Below are 14,691 nucleotides of genomic sequence, written 5' to 3' on the forward strand. Positions count from 1 at the left end.
CCCTGTTGAGCCTCGATATTCACGGAAGTAGTGCTTTTTAAGGCGAAAGCCTTTAAGGGCTCATACTCGCGGCCATCACTCTGTCCATCCACCCGTTACATCTGAAGTGAAAGTCATAACTAGTCATTACTAGTTCACAAGTCATGACTAAATAGTCATTAACCAGTCATCAACTAAGTAGTCATGACTAACTAGTCATTAATTAGTCATGACTAGCCAATCCAAGTCGACCCATAGCCATCTTGTGTGTGCCTATGTCAAGTTGCATGGAAAGGCTTTCACCGCACTCAATGTAGTCAAAGTGCCCCCTGAATTTTTTGGAATAAAACTTCGTTATATATTGATTGGATCAAAGTTTTTGTCTTTCAGTGGCGAAAATGATATCGCACATTACTAAAACCTTCATTTCCGGTTTATTTTGCCCACATGCATTCACGAAGCTATTACAAGCGATTATAGAAGAAACACCAAGCAGAACAAGAGGCAAGAGTAGTTTTCAGTAAAGCTTCATTCCCTCAGAGTCGCATATCTCAAAATATCGGTTTAGTGGAAATTTTCTGTGAGGTATTTTGTTAACGAATTGTGGATATCTCAGAATCTTGACTGATAGCTGGAGATAAATGCCGCCACTGGAAAAGCATTGAAAAAGCGTCGCACGCTCCCCATGTTGCTGCAGCAACTGCCGTGAGGCGGGCGGCTTTACCGAATATGAAACAGAGTGGCGCTGCGGAAGGCCATTAATGGCTTCGAGCAACCCTGGAATCTAACAGGGTAGAATTTGCCCAATTTTGCTTTTTGTACTTGCGAAAACTTCATTGCATCTAAACTGTGGCATGCAACTACTTCGTTAAATCAAAGAAAAAATACATGCATTTCAATGGAGGCGTAAAACTGAAATGAAAAAAGTTTGTTGCATTGCAAACTTCTATTTATTGAGGTTTGTTATGTCGAGGTTCAACTGTACTCACTTACAGTGCCTGCTTTTGCTGATTCACTGTAGAGGGGAGTGGATTTATGGGGGGACACTGGTCTTGAAAAAAAAATTTTTATTAATGAAGTCACAGTTACGAAATCTTCAGGGCATATGTATTTTTGTGTGCTGATTCTAAATATGTCATTTAATTTCATGTAAAACAATTCCTTGAGCACTTATGCACTTTTTATGCTAGTATTTTTCGGAGAGTTTTGAAGAAAATTTGCTGCGGGAAACTCGCTGAAATGTATGCCATCGGGTTCTCTTGACACCAAGGAATACAATAAGGGTGAAATTGTCTTCCTGCCTATCATAGAACTTAAGTTATAGAGTTTTGAAGTTGTCGCTTCAGAAATGAGAAGGGAAGTGTGTATTCCTGTTTCTGAAGTGGCAGCTTCAGTACCCTATTACCCAAGTTCTATGAGAGCCAGGATGATAATTTTACCCTTATTGTATTCCTTGGTGTCAAGAGAACCCAATGACATACATTTCAGCGAGTTTCCCGCAGCAAATTTTCTTCAGAACTCTCTTCAAAATACTAGCATAAAAAGTGCACAAGTGCTCAAGGAATTGTTTTACATGAAATTAAATGACATATCTAAAATCAGCACACAAAAATACATGTGCCCTGAAAATTTCATAACTATGACTAAATTAATAAAATTTTCTTTTCAAGACCAGTGTCCCCCCTTAAAGCAATGAATATACAAGCGAAAATTATTTGCCAGATGTTTGTTTTTGCGGTAATGCAAATTTCTGCTACAGCTGGAGTGTTCAGAACTCGTCTGTCCACACAAGGCGAGCATCCGATGGGGATAGGATGGATGGTGTGCGGGTGCTGTAATGACTGCGTTGCAGTAGCTGGGTGCAGTGAGCAGTCATGGTGTGGCGGCCATGTGTATGGGGATGTGGAGGGGCACCACGCATGGATGATGTGGATGACAACACCATGATTTTGACAGACATTGCCCATACAGCTTTCACTTTAAGGGGGGACATGGGTCTTAGATCATTTTTTTTATTTACAGACCAAAGGCAATGAAACTGCACAGACTTATTCAGTTTTTTTATGCTGAGTTCAAATATGCAATTTGTTTATTTCTAGGCCAATTAGTTCCTTAGATACTATATATATCATGCCATTGTCTGCTGAAACAATAGAAAAGAAATAGGCCACCAGAAATTTAATTTTAATGTGTGGGTAGATACTACAATGTGTGAGGAATGCAACGCTGGAAGCAGTTTTCAGTTTTTTGTCCGTTGTGGACAAATGGGCTTAATAGTTAGTTTCATGTGTGTCATGTTTTCTGACACTGTATGTCTGGTCAACTCACTTGAAAACTAACTATTAAGCCCATTTGTCCACACGGACAAAAAACTGAAAACTGCTTCCAGCATTGCATTCCTCACACATTGTAGTATATACCCACACATTAAAATTAAATTTCTGGTGGCCCATTTCTTTTCTATTGTTTCAGCAGACAATGGCATGATATTATTAATGTCTCAGGAACTAATTGGCCTAGAAATGAACAAATTGCATATTTGAAATCAGCAGAAAAAGCTGAATAAGTCTGTGCAGTTTCATTGCATTTTGTCTGTAAATAAAAAAAATGTTCTAAGACCCATGTCCCCCCTTAACATAGAAAGAATATAGGGGCCAAGAAACGTAGAGAAGCCCATAAAAGTGTCCTGCATTAAACGCAACTGTGCGAATTAGGCTTGAACTGTGTCATACACGCCCATGTGGAAGTCTTGGCTGAGTAAAGACATTGCACACCTGCGCCCCTGCAGGGGTAGTTCCCGGTGCACGTCCTGGCCGGAGACGGCACCGCTCACCCCGTCTGGCAGCCTGGCAACAACGCGTATGGCGACGCCTGAAGACGGTGCCTCCGGCTGCAACAACACGAACAACAGCACGGAAGATGAGGATGGAGGGGACGACGACAGCAACCAGCAGCGGCCGCCCTCAGCCACCAGGGCGGCGCCTTCGCCCAAGTGCCCGCCGCCACAACAGGCGCCCCCTCTAGGTGAGCAGGCAGCGGTGCTTCACGAGATGGCACGCTTGCAACTCTTCCACAGATTGAGGAGCTGATTAGTGCCCTCCTCTTCTTGCTCTGTCTTGATTTAATTATCCACACTTGCACTACCTGCGAAGGGAATTGCACTTGGGGGCTAATGCCTCGTAATCCAGGCAAATTTACTGTCACTTTCAAAGAGTGCCGTTTACCTTTTACTGTCATTTTTGTAGGGTCACACGATAAACAGACACTTGCTGCAAAATTCATTTGACTGGAACAGGGGTGGAAGTACTGTGCCAATTGCGCCATGCTGTGCCAATTTGATCTCCTGCGCCAAGCTGCACCTAAACGCCAATTTACGCTCATTGCAAGTATACAGAGCCAAATTTAGCAGAGTGTTGTTGTCGGCTGGGCAACACTGGGCACTCGCCACGAAACGGATGCAACCGCAATCGCATCGACAGTTGGGTTCGCTCGTGGTGGTCTTCGCGGCTGTCATGAAAGGCTTGTAACAAGCATAAGTAAGAATAAGTACTTTTAACTATTATCTGGTAATATAACTCGAGCGCGGCCGGTATTGTGAACTGACCTCACATAGGAAGCTGTATTTATTGTGCGAACAACGAGATACCAGGTTCACTCTCATAATTTGTGCACTTTTTTCAGTAATTTAGGGCGCCAAAAAGAGATGCGGAGATTTTGCAAAACATGCCCTAAAAAAACTTCATAAAGGTTGTAACGCACATATATGTCCTACACTGTTACGCATATGTCGACCCCCCCCCTCTTACACCTGTCGCTGGTCAAAAAAAAAAATCCTTATGCAGGTCGACATAACCCCCGTCCCCGTGAGATGGTATGACGCCATGGTATGACGCCATGTGCGCAGCTCTAAGCAATAAACGCGCAATGGTACAATCGCAGAGCCAGCAGTGAGGAGCCAGTGAAGATAAATGGCGCTAAAAGGGTGTCCTTGCGATAGGCCCGGCTGACTAGCGGCAAACCGAACCGCCAGCGGTTTAGGATTCTAGGCACCTTGTCCTGGAAAGCAACCGCCAGCGCGAGTGGGCCGGTTAAACGGCACGCGAATATAATTTTCTTTACCAGAGCTAAGTGTGGGTGCTCGCGGAACATACAAAAGCAGCCTGTGGGACCTAGTTTGAGAACCTCTGATTTAGAGCAAGGTATCTTCTCTCTTTTCATTTATTTATTGTGTACGCAATCTATGTGCAAGCACTAGCGAGTTCTCTCATTGACGGTATCGCAGTTGTGTTTTGGTAGCAAATGTGTGCGCCTCTACGGCGTCTGGCTGGGGCAGGTTTTGTGGCGACCGTGGTGTTGCACTCTTTGGACGTGGCGTGATGGGTGGGTGTGTGTCCCTCTGGCCGTTTTGTCCAGGCCCTCCTCCGCCCCTGAACCTAACCCTGCGTCCCCCGGCACCACTCCGGAGTAGCCAGGGCATTGCCTCCAACTCCCCGCCGCCTCTGCTGATGCCACAGGGGTCGCCACTTGCCGACGGTGAGTGGAGTCTCGCACTGGGCGCACTGGAGAAGCGGAGTCTCGTGCTGCAGTGGTTTTCAGCCTCCAGGGGGAAGATGGGAAGTTAGGTGGTCTTACAGAGGCACTGAGGACAACTCCGTCCAATCTTTGTTCTTGGTAAAAAATTTTTTCTATGCTTCTTCCTGTGCTATGACAACATTTTTGAGGCAGCAAAATATGCACTTATTGTAGATTCAGAAGCGCTGCACTCTAGCGCACGCTTGGTTCCGCGCCGTTGTTAGCGGCATGACCCAGGGCTGCATCACATACAAAGGGACCCTGAAATGATTTTGATGGTTTTATTCTAGTGCAGTGTATCTTGTAGAGGTGGTCTTTGTGAGTACTGCAGTCAAATTTAAAAGCTCTGCATGGACTCGATAATTTACAAGTAAGTTTTTGTATAACCCCTTCAGGCACAAAAAAAATCTTTGAAACAAATAAAATATGTGAGCACAATTTTGTGTTCTCCAAGCTGCAAATGACGAGTCTTTAAAAGACTGAAACAAAAACTTTATTCTTTCTTAGAATTTCATAGTGTTCACATTTGTGGACACAGCGCCTCAGTACAGAAAAAATATGGCACACAACTAAAAGAAAGTGGGACTGTGTTCTGAGCATGACGTGGGGCACCAAACATGGGTAAAGGGTTATTGCTTGATTTGTGAATAAAATCAAGCACTTTAGAATCTACTTGTTGTGAAAAAGGTAAAAGCAGTCGTTCTGAGCTGAGAGGCACAAGAAAATGTGGCACTTTCAGCAGCGAATCCTGCACTTCGCTGTGCATCCCTCACGGCGGCAGCGCTGCGCGTTTGGCGTGCTGACATGCTCCGGCCAGTGATTGTAGCCATCGTACCTGATGGTTGCGGTGGGTAGCAAATGCGGGCTAGCCTTCTTCGCAACAGGCTCTGGGCACTCACTGCTTGGCCGACCGCGCTTTTTCGGGGTTGTTCTGCTGCATACGATGAGGCTGTTAGCAATGTCTCTCTGGAATGCCATCATATCCAAGGTACTTTTCTGTGGAAGCTTCTCGGCACTCGCGTCTCGTAGATATTCTATCCAGCTGTTGCACAACGCAAAAGACAGAAAGTGAGAAATAACCCTCACTGGCCACTTTCTGGTTCTTGCCGTAAGCGGGTACAGTGACATCACAAAGTCAAGTTTATCGACACCTCCCATGTATGCGTTGTACTGCACAATAACTTCTGGGCAGTCAATTTCAATATGTTGCTTTGTTGCCTCGCTCCATCGGTTTACTTTTCCCACATTCCCAATTCCAATTTGTGTGGATGCCATATTGACGACTCCATTATCCTGCCATCTCACAATGGCAATGTCTCCATTCGCGGAAACCTTCTGATCCATGCTTCCCCGTCCTTCTTTCTTCATTTCTTTGTCACTTTTTAAGGGACACTTGAGCAGTCGGTTGGCTCGGATCGTCCCGCTGGCGAGAATGCCAATTTGCTTCAGCTCCAGGAATAATGGCACTGAGGTGAAGTAGTTGTCCATGAAGCACTTCAGGTTCTTTTCCTTAGGCATTGCTTCCACAAGACGCATGACAACCAATCCGCCAAGTCCGAGGTGTGAATGCTGTGCACTGACCCCTGTTCCCTTCCCTTGGTATAGCTCGAGGTCATGTGCTAAGCCATCGGCGCTGCAGCGGACAAACACTTTCACCCCTTCTGGGTTTGGCTTTCCTTTAACAAACTGTTTGGCGGGGACACGGCCAGTGAATGGAACCATCTGCTCATCTATACTGTTATGCTCCAAGGGTTCTAGCTGCAAGCACCGTGACCTCACTGCCTCTATGATAGGGCGCACTTTCCAGAACTTGTCCTGGCTGTTTGGGTCCCGTGGAGCGTTCGAGTCCGTGATGTGAAGCGCGGCTCTAATCATAAAAAATCGCTTTGCTGTCATGGATTCAGCTATGGCAGGAATTCTTGTAGAGGCTTGCCAGTACATTCGAATTCTTGGGAATTTTAGAACTCCCATGAGCATTAGGATTCCAAAAAAAATTTTGATTTCTTCCTCAGAAGTCCCAAGCACATTCCCGTCTTTCTGCAGGACGTACATGTTAGTGAATGTGGCTAGATCGCAAAAAAGCATGGGTGAGAAATACCGGCTGAAGTATGCCAATGGGTCCTCAGGGATTGATCCACCTTGAGGCTGGTAGGTGCAGTTAGTGTTCCCAGGTTGAAGAGGTTGTGCAACCCAGTTCAAGGTCTTCATCTTCTTCGATGGCACATCTGGCACTTGCTTGTCCTGCATGCTTGATGTTCCAGGCAATAACAATGCACTCTGGGCAGTGCCATTTGTAGTAGGAGTCTGAGGAAAAAACACAACATACGCCACATTATTTTCTAACTAAACATATAAAACAGACAAAATTACCGTAGTTTGTGTGTCCTGCTCGGTGTACTCGTCATCAGAAAGATCTGCGTCAGAAATATCACCGTCTTGAATTCTTCTAAATATATTTTCGGCTGTGTCATCATCCAGGCGCCTTCTTTCAGTAGCATGCTTGGATATACCTGGAAAAATGAGAGGTTTTCTTCATTTCAGCGCGTGAGCGACGCCGTGAACTCTGGAAAAAGCGTGTGTTAGGAATGGCGGATTTGAGGCGCCGTGTCCACAAATGTGGACGCTAACTTCTGGAACTGCATGCAGGGCTGAATTTCTTCACAAGAAGGATGAATGCAGCTGTTTCACATTCACAGGACCTTACATTGATACGTAAATGCCAATATTTCGGTGAGTTTGTATTTGGAATAGTGAAAAACGGAAGAAAACAAGAAGTACTTACTCTTCGCTCCGTAGAAGGTAGACGCGTCCATACTTTCCCGCGCTTTTTCGACAGCATTTTGTTGACATCCCGTGGGATGGCGCCACTTGTCCGTTAAAGTGGCTCAAGGGGCGTGTCTTAGTACATTCAAAAAAGCGCTTTTGGTTCTATTTTTACACACCAGCGCGCGCGAAGTTCGCGTCCACAATCGTGGACACGGCGGCCGAAGGGGATAAATTCATGCTCGCAACCGATTAGACTGACGCGTCACCGCAGGTTCTTAGCCTCCCCTGCCCTGATGACATGAATGGCTAGCCTTGGTAAGCCTTCTTGTTGGGTGTGCACAATTCACATGGGCAGGATGGGGTGCAGTGGGGTGTAGTCCTGGCCTGTTTTCTGAATCTGAACTCGCATTTTAAGGCGAAAGCCTTTAATGCCTCATCGTTGTAAGCAGGAGTTGTCGATGGAAATGTCACGCTTTTCAATTGGTCGAAACGGTCATGACGTCACAGTGCACGAATTTCAAACAGGGCCAATTGTACTTTGGCTAGTAATTACTACCATGCAACCAATTAAAGAGATCATATAGTGATGCTCCAAGTGGGACTGAGTTTAGTTAATTGCTTGATTACCCAATTAGCCTAATTAACCCTTCTAGTCAGGCCAGATAAATAAATAAAACCGAGTAGGAAATTGGTCGAGTTCTGGAATCGAACCCCGGTCTCCGGAGTGCGAGACGAGCATGCTAACCACTCCGCCATGCCAGCTCAATGGTTTGGAATGAACAAAGGCACGTCTAGTGAATACAGTGTCTTCGTTCACTCCCATCTTCCTCCCTTCCCGTTACACGAGGTTTAGGTGTCCTCCCAGATATGCGAAAAAGATACATTTCCTTTCCTCAAAAACCAATTTACCGACGATCAAAGCGTAGAACCGAACGGACAGTGGCATTCTATGGACTCCCTGGCAGCGTTGCAAGACGCTGTCGCGTTTCACTAGAGGCGAAGACTAACATCTTAACAACGCATCAGTGACACAAGCAGCAACACCGTGCTTAAGGCTTCCGCCTCACCGCACTTTAGCTCAACAAAGTGCCCCCCTGAATTTTCCGCTCATATCTCAAGACCTGATTGTCGATATGTATATGATTTCTGGTCCAGTACCTCTTCTGAATAGTAGCAGTTTCCTTTTTCAGGCGCGGCAGCATTTATGAGTTCAGGGGAGAGAGGAAGAGTATCATTTTAATTGCTTCTGGTGCTAATGAAGCTAGCCTAAAAATTTTTGCAGCTCAGTGACAAGTGATGGGGACCGTTCTCTCGTGCGCTTTTGCTAGTAGATACCATTTCATGGTCCCTTTCAGTATCGGTGACTTCAGGGGTGGTGCGGACGTGACGAAAGCATGGCTCTGTCTCAAATGCAATGTAGTGTCGCTTGCAAGTGTAACATAGGAAATAGCAAAATTCACAGTTTGTCTGACTTTTTTCAAGGTTTTTCTCGCCATGTTTTTTTTTTTTAAGTTAATGAATTTTTCAGATAGTTAGGGTATTGCTGACCAAGACTGTTAATGTGAGTTACAAATCGTTGTGTCCATAAATTGGGCTTTTTAATGGGCTTGCATGAAAGAGCAGTGCAAGAACTACAATTGTGCAAGTTTACACTGCCTGTTCATCATTGCAGTGCAGCTTATAGTGTGGTGCTGGACTTGCAAGAAAATGCTTTTGAAGTGTGCAAATCCCTACACACGAGTGCTTGAATTTGCATGCACCTGCAGCTTGAATAAGTGCGCACGATTCCCACCAGGCTTCTCTTCAAGGCAAGAGAAAATAGGAGTTCTCGCTTGGGAGCAGCAGCTTGCATTTGGGATGCTTTGAGTACAGTTTGAGATCGAGCCTTGGTTTAGAAAGTTGGGCACATGGTTTTTTTTTTGCCTTGTGCTCTCTAGTTGACAAAAATATTTGTTATGGAATGGAACGTGCTGCTGCTAAGGCCACTGTCTCAAAAATTAAGTACAGCATTTTATAATAAACTGAAATGCTTGTGCATCTGCTTGTGATGTTGCGTACGGCGTGTTTGTTCTGTTTCTCCAGTTTTTATTTCATGACTCTGCTTAATGTTTTTATATTTTGGTGAAACTGTTCTGCTTGTGTTGCAAAGTCATCCACCGTGTTTTCTTTTTCTTTTTTTTTGCATGTAATTTTTATTTGCATTGTGTTAGTTGGAGTGATTGTGGGTTTGAGCGGTGGTACATCAATAACTAAAACAAATCAGTTAACAAATAAGTGAACAGAAGGCACTTGCGCTGATGTCATTGGGGTGTGAATGCTAAGTCATCAGCACCTTGTGTAGTTTTCATTTGGGTGGGCCTTTTTTTTTTTAATGGGTGTTTAACGTCCCAATGCAACTTAGGCTATGTGAGACGCCGCAGTGAAGGGCTCCAGAAATTTCGACTACCTGGGGTTCAGTTTTTGCTGGGAGCAGAAGTTAGATGGTTTTGTCTTCAGTGTGTGTCTAATGTGCTCTAGCATCCCACAGCACTGAGGCATCTTAATGCATTTGACTGCATTTCGATGGAGGAGACAAAGTGCAAAAGACACCCCTGTGTGCTTTTGACGTCAGTCCAGTAACTGCCTGGAAACAGGTGACATTGGTAGCATACATAGTGGCGTGGAGTGGAACCTGAAAGGAGTGGAAGCAGTAGGAGAAGGACCAATACACCTGCTTTAGGATGCCCTTTCACATGAACACAGTGGTGATTCTTATTAAGATTTGGCCTGATGGTGAACGTGCACTGACATTGCACAGTACACGGGCCTCTAGAATTTCTCCTCCAAAGAAATTCAACCGCCGCGGCCGGGATCGAAGCCGCGTATTTCGGGTCAGCAGCCGAGCGCCGTAACCACTGAACCACCGCGGCGGGGTGGGCCTCCATTGTGTTGCCCTGGTGCTGCAATGCCACCATATTCCACTCCCTTGCATATTGGGAATGCCCGTGCTTGGGTGGTTACTGACGGGGTGTTGTGTACGTGTGTGTGCAGGCTGTGTGGAGCGTTGCCGCCCCAGCTGGCGTAGTGGCCGGCCAGGCGGAGTGCCTTTCGTGGCGCCCATGTACCCCCCACCAGCCACCACTGCTTCCCCCATGGTGACCACCACGGGCACTGCAGGTACTACAGGCGTATAGAGCGGCTGGGCTCAGAATTTCTTGCCCATGGGAACCGTGATTGTTGCCCTCAGCCCTTCTTGTGCGGCCCGACACGTGGGCCGAAAAGAGTGTACAGATTCGCGGATGTTCAAAATAATTCCCCGACACCTTGTTGTTGCTCCTCCTGCGGAGTGAAAAATGGCACTGATGATGAATCCCAGACGGCCAGGCTACACTGGAAATCACTCCAAAACTGTGATCATGGAGTCCTTTTTTGTGTAGACGTCAAAAGTTGCACAGGAATGACAGAAAAATTTTTTTAATGTAATTTTCTTGGTCTTTTGCTATTAGGTCAACGCCAGCATGCACAGAAAGAGCCAAGGAATCATTTTTTTGCTGGGAACAGAAATTAGATGTTATTGTCTTCAGTGTCTGTGTAATGTGCACTAGCATCCCACAGCGCACAGGCTGTCTTACGCATTTGACTGCATTGCGATGGAGGAGACGAAGTGCATAAGACACTCGTGTATGCTTTGTGACATAAGTCCTGTAACCGCCTGGAATTTGGTGGCATTTGTGACACACATAAGATGTTTAGAGTGGAATCTGAAAGGAGTGGAAGCAGTAGGAGAAGGACCAATACACCTGCTTTAGGATGCCCTTTCACATGAACACAGTGGTGATTCTTGTCAAGATTTGGCCTGATGATAAACGTTTCTGCTGGGCGTGATATAACAAGTGGTTGGGGGTGGTTCACATTGTGGCCGTACATCGACATGTGAAGTTTTGGCCTGTGCTTATTCTTGCCCAGTGCTTCATTCGTAGCTGCGATGTTTCACGTTTTTTGTGAGATGGAGCGCAGCTTGTGCTGCTGTGCTTGCAGCAAGCACTCTTTCTTTAGTTGCCCTCCAAGAAAAAAAAAAGGAATGATAGATGATTGAGATACATGTATGAGTTGTAATAAATGTGATAAACACTGAAAATATTGCTTCAGGTACGACTCAGCTCTGGTTGTCAACACTTGATTCCGGGAGCAGTACCGTAAAAACCCCCGTATAATACGAGGTTTTTTTCCCATAATTAGTGTCCTAAATTTCCGCCTCATACTATTTGCGGATCCGAACAAAAATTTTCAAAGTTGCTCGAAGTTTTGGTTTCGTTTTTGCGGCGTGGCTACAGCTTGGCTTTGCTATTGGCGCGTGGCTACAGCTTGGCTTTGCTATTGGCGCGTGGCTACGGCTTGGCTTCGTTACTCTCGACAAACGACGTCGCAACGTCGTTTCTTTGTTGATCCGTTGGGTGCGCCGGGGGGTCGCGGTGTGCTGGTGCGCCTGTTGACAACGCACGTGCTCGCATGTAAGGCACGCTTCGTGAAGTGGATATTGTTTTAGGGAGCACGATGTCACGGTCTCGAAAACAGTACTCGGCTACTTTCAAGCGATTTTAGCTGCGGAGAGCATCGGCAACGGTGCGGCCGGGAGGCAGTTTGGTGTCGTCGAAGGAAGCATTCGTGGATGGCCTCAACAGAAAGAAGCCCTTTTCGCGTGCAGCGGAACGCGACGAAGCTTTCGCGGCCGCTTGATGGTTGTGTAAACAAACCGTTCAAGGACGCAGTCAAGCGGTGCTACACAGAGTGGATGCGCTCAGGTGAGCCTGCAGTGACGCCAACCGGCAGCTGAAGCGGGCTTAAGAAGTGCGGCATCTCGAACGCCCTCGATGGCACGGAAGATGAGTACATTTGGGATGATTTGTCGGACAAAGAAATGTCCGAAGAAAGCGCTACTGAAGAAGAAAGTAATTGAAGTGAAGTGCGGGATGCGATTTGAATAAATGTCTTCTATGAGCTTGCGGTACTCGTATTATACGCAGGTGAAACTTTTTTTTCCCATTTCGCGTCTATAAAACTTAGCCTCGTATTATATTCGGGTTCGTATTATACGCGGGTTTTTGCGGTATTTTTGCTCGATCCTGATTGGACCAATAACGTGTGTGAATAAGTGACGCCCAGTGGTGTTCCACGCAGCCGATGGCCCACTGGACCTGTCTTCCCCGGGGGATGCCAAGAAGCTGCTGGGGCACAAGTGACCTGGCCTCTGCGAGCAGTGTGCCACGTGACGGTGGTGGCAACATGTGCAATGACTCCTCTCGCGAACCGTGTACATACAGCCTTCTTCCTATTTATTGGCCGACCAGTTGGCAGGCCGGGCAACAAGCAACAACACCGCTGGCTCCAGAGGGCAGCCTACTTTTCCTTTTACCGCCCCCCCCTCCCCTTTTTTTAATGTGTTTGTGTGCCCAAGGTTCCTAGCAGGTTTTTGTAAGTAGACATTCAGAGCAGAAGCAGGTTTTTCTAGTGCGAGAGAATAAAAGTTCCTGCTATCTGAATGGAGCTGCTCTTGGTGTTCGAATTCGTCTCTGCGGCCATTGAAAGCTGCAGTGGCCTAAAACGACACCGAACACTGCAGTTAAACATGTTTTCTCTTTCATTACACCGGTGATCCATGCCCATAATGATTGATATCGAAGGGAGGCCGAAGAGAAATTGAATTTGTGTTCCATTTACAAAGATGCTACTTTCACTGAAAACAGGGACTTTGTAAGATAGAGAAGCTCAAGAAATGAGACTGGTGGAGTGTCAACGAGTGCAGATCCCGGATTCTTAACTGCACTGCCGTTCTCTTCGAAACGGTGATCACACACTTATTTTCAGTGTAGATGTCAAGTGTTTGTATGTAGCAGTGGCAAAATTCTTATATCCAGTTTTTTTCCAGCCAGATGTGTCTTTATTAGGGGTGTGCGAATATCAAATTTTTCGAATACGAATCGAATATGAATACTTGGCTCCGAATATCGAATAATCAAGGACAGGTGCATTTAACCTCTACAAAACATTTATTTGAACACCCAAGAACATCACAGTTCAACTATCAATGATTACATGAACACAAAAGGTGTGTGTGGCCGCACAAGAAGTATCAAAGTTTCGAACATTAATCTTAGAAGAGTGTAAATATCAGAGAATACGGCTAGTACACAGCATTGATTAAGGCTAGCTTGCCATCAGCACAAAAGCGCGTTGCTGGGATGAACATTAAAGGTTGTCATGAAGGAAAACCAGCGGCTCCACATGGTCAGGCAGTAGTAGTTCCCTTCTAGCTGAAACGACTTCTCCAGCCACAGAAACTGCCCTCTCACTTGGCACTGAACTGGCACGTATTGCGAGGTACTTCTTGCACAGCTCTGACTATACCAGCTTCGCAGTTATACCCAAAAGAAGCTCACCAGCGCAGTCAGCTACGTCATGGCCCAACGTTACCAACGTTACACATTGCTCTGGGCTCCGCCATGTTGTTATGTCTCTGTCGATAGGACTTGCGGACCGAAATGAACGCCGGTGCTCGCGTAGAATATTTGGCTAGATACGAATATTCGCGGTGCGTCGATTATTCGAAACAACACGAATACTTGTATTTCGAATCGAATACGAATACTAAAAATATAATATTCGCAGTGTATTCGAAAATATCGAATATTCGCACACCCCTAGTCTTTATAGACCTGTAATAGTAACGGCCGAGATATGTCTTCTGCTGCTGGGCAAACATGAACACAACGAGGAGACATGGAATGTATTTTTAGGAGAGCAAAAATCTGATGGAGTTGTGCTTTGTGTCCCTGTATGCCTCAGCGTTAATTGCAGAGTGCCCCAATTTTGTGCTGTATTCAGTTCCAGGACCACACATCCAGGTATAGATGTTGTCACTATTATGGCATATAAAAACAACTAGAAACTAGTACACGAAAATACAGTAATAGGATAAGTCAGAAAAGCAGCCAGAGCAACTAACACAGCATTGGCAACCTGTAATATATATTGTCAAATTGGCATCTGCTGCTCTGAACATGTAACAGGTGTCTAGGTAAAATGAATAGGTTGTTTGTTCTGCGAGAACCTCGTGTCCAGCTGAGCAGATATGCTTTTATAGTGGAGCATTCGGAGAACAAGCATGCACTTCATGGGCGAATGGATTGTAGGAAACTCACTAAAATGTGAATGGCATTGGGGTGAATGACCAATGAGGCATTGCACGGCTTTGTGTCTAAGGTACTTGGTGCTTAGACCAGTGCTATACGAGCACAAAAAATTTGTGCCGAAGTACTGAACATGGGAGGTTGTGTATCTAACAGACCATGACATGACCTTGCTATGTTATTGTATGAAATGAGCACGATCGGTGAA

General features: G+C 45.8%; 2 protein-coding genes across 3 annotated transcripts in view; both read left to right on the plus strand.

Moving 5' to 3' along the window:
- LOC149331027 (uncharacterized) overlaps nt 1–12,836 on the plus strand; it is a 30,426-nt gene extending 17,590 nt beyond the window's left edge. Inside the window, exons 7-10 of one of the 2 annotated variants that reach the window (XM_089561744.1) lie at nt 2,768–3,003; nt 4,393–4,512; nt 10,348–10,473; nt 12,475–12,836. In XM_089561744.1, the coding sequence (XP_089417870.1) occupies nt 2,768–3,003; nt 4,393–4,512; nt 10,348–10,473; nt 12,475–12,536 (544 nt within the window). In that variant the 3' untranslated portion in view covers nt 12,537–12,836. Of the gene's footprint in view, nt 1–2,767; nt 3,004–4,392; nt 4,513–10,347; nt 10,474–12,474 lie in introns of those variants that run through there. The other variant, XM_089561745.1, reaches the window with a different exon arrangement.
- The window catches only part of LOC149331028 (uncharacterized), a 50,899-nt gene continuing 46,555 nt past the window's right edge, over nt 10,348–14,691 (plus strand). The window contains exon 1 of the mRNA XM_089561749.1: nt 10,348–10,473. The gene's annotated coding sequence lies outside the window, so the exon portion shown is untranslated. The remainder of the gene's footprint in view (nt 10,474–14,691) is intronic.

This window comes from Amblyomma mixtum, chromosome 9, assembly GCF_055824585.1.
Source record: "Amblyomma mixtum isolate Tamu chromosome 9, ASM5582458v1, whole genome shotgun sequence".
NCBI classification, from domain to species: domain Eukaryota; kingdom Metazoa; phylum Arthropoda; class Arachnida; order Ixodida; family Ixodidae; genus Amblyomma; species Amblyomma mixtum.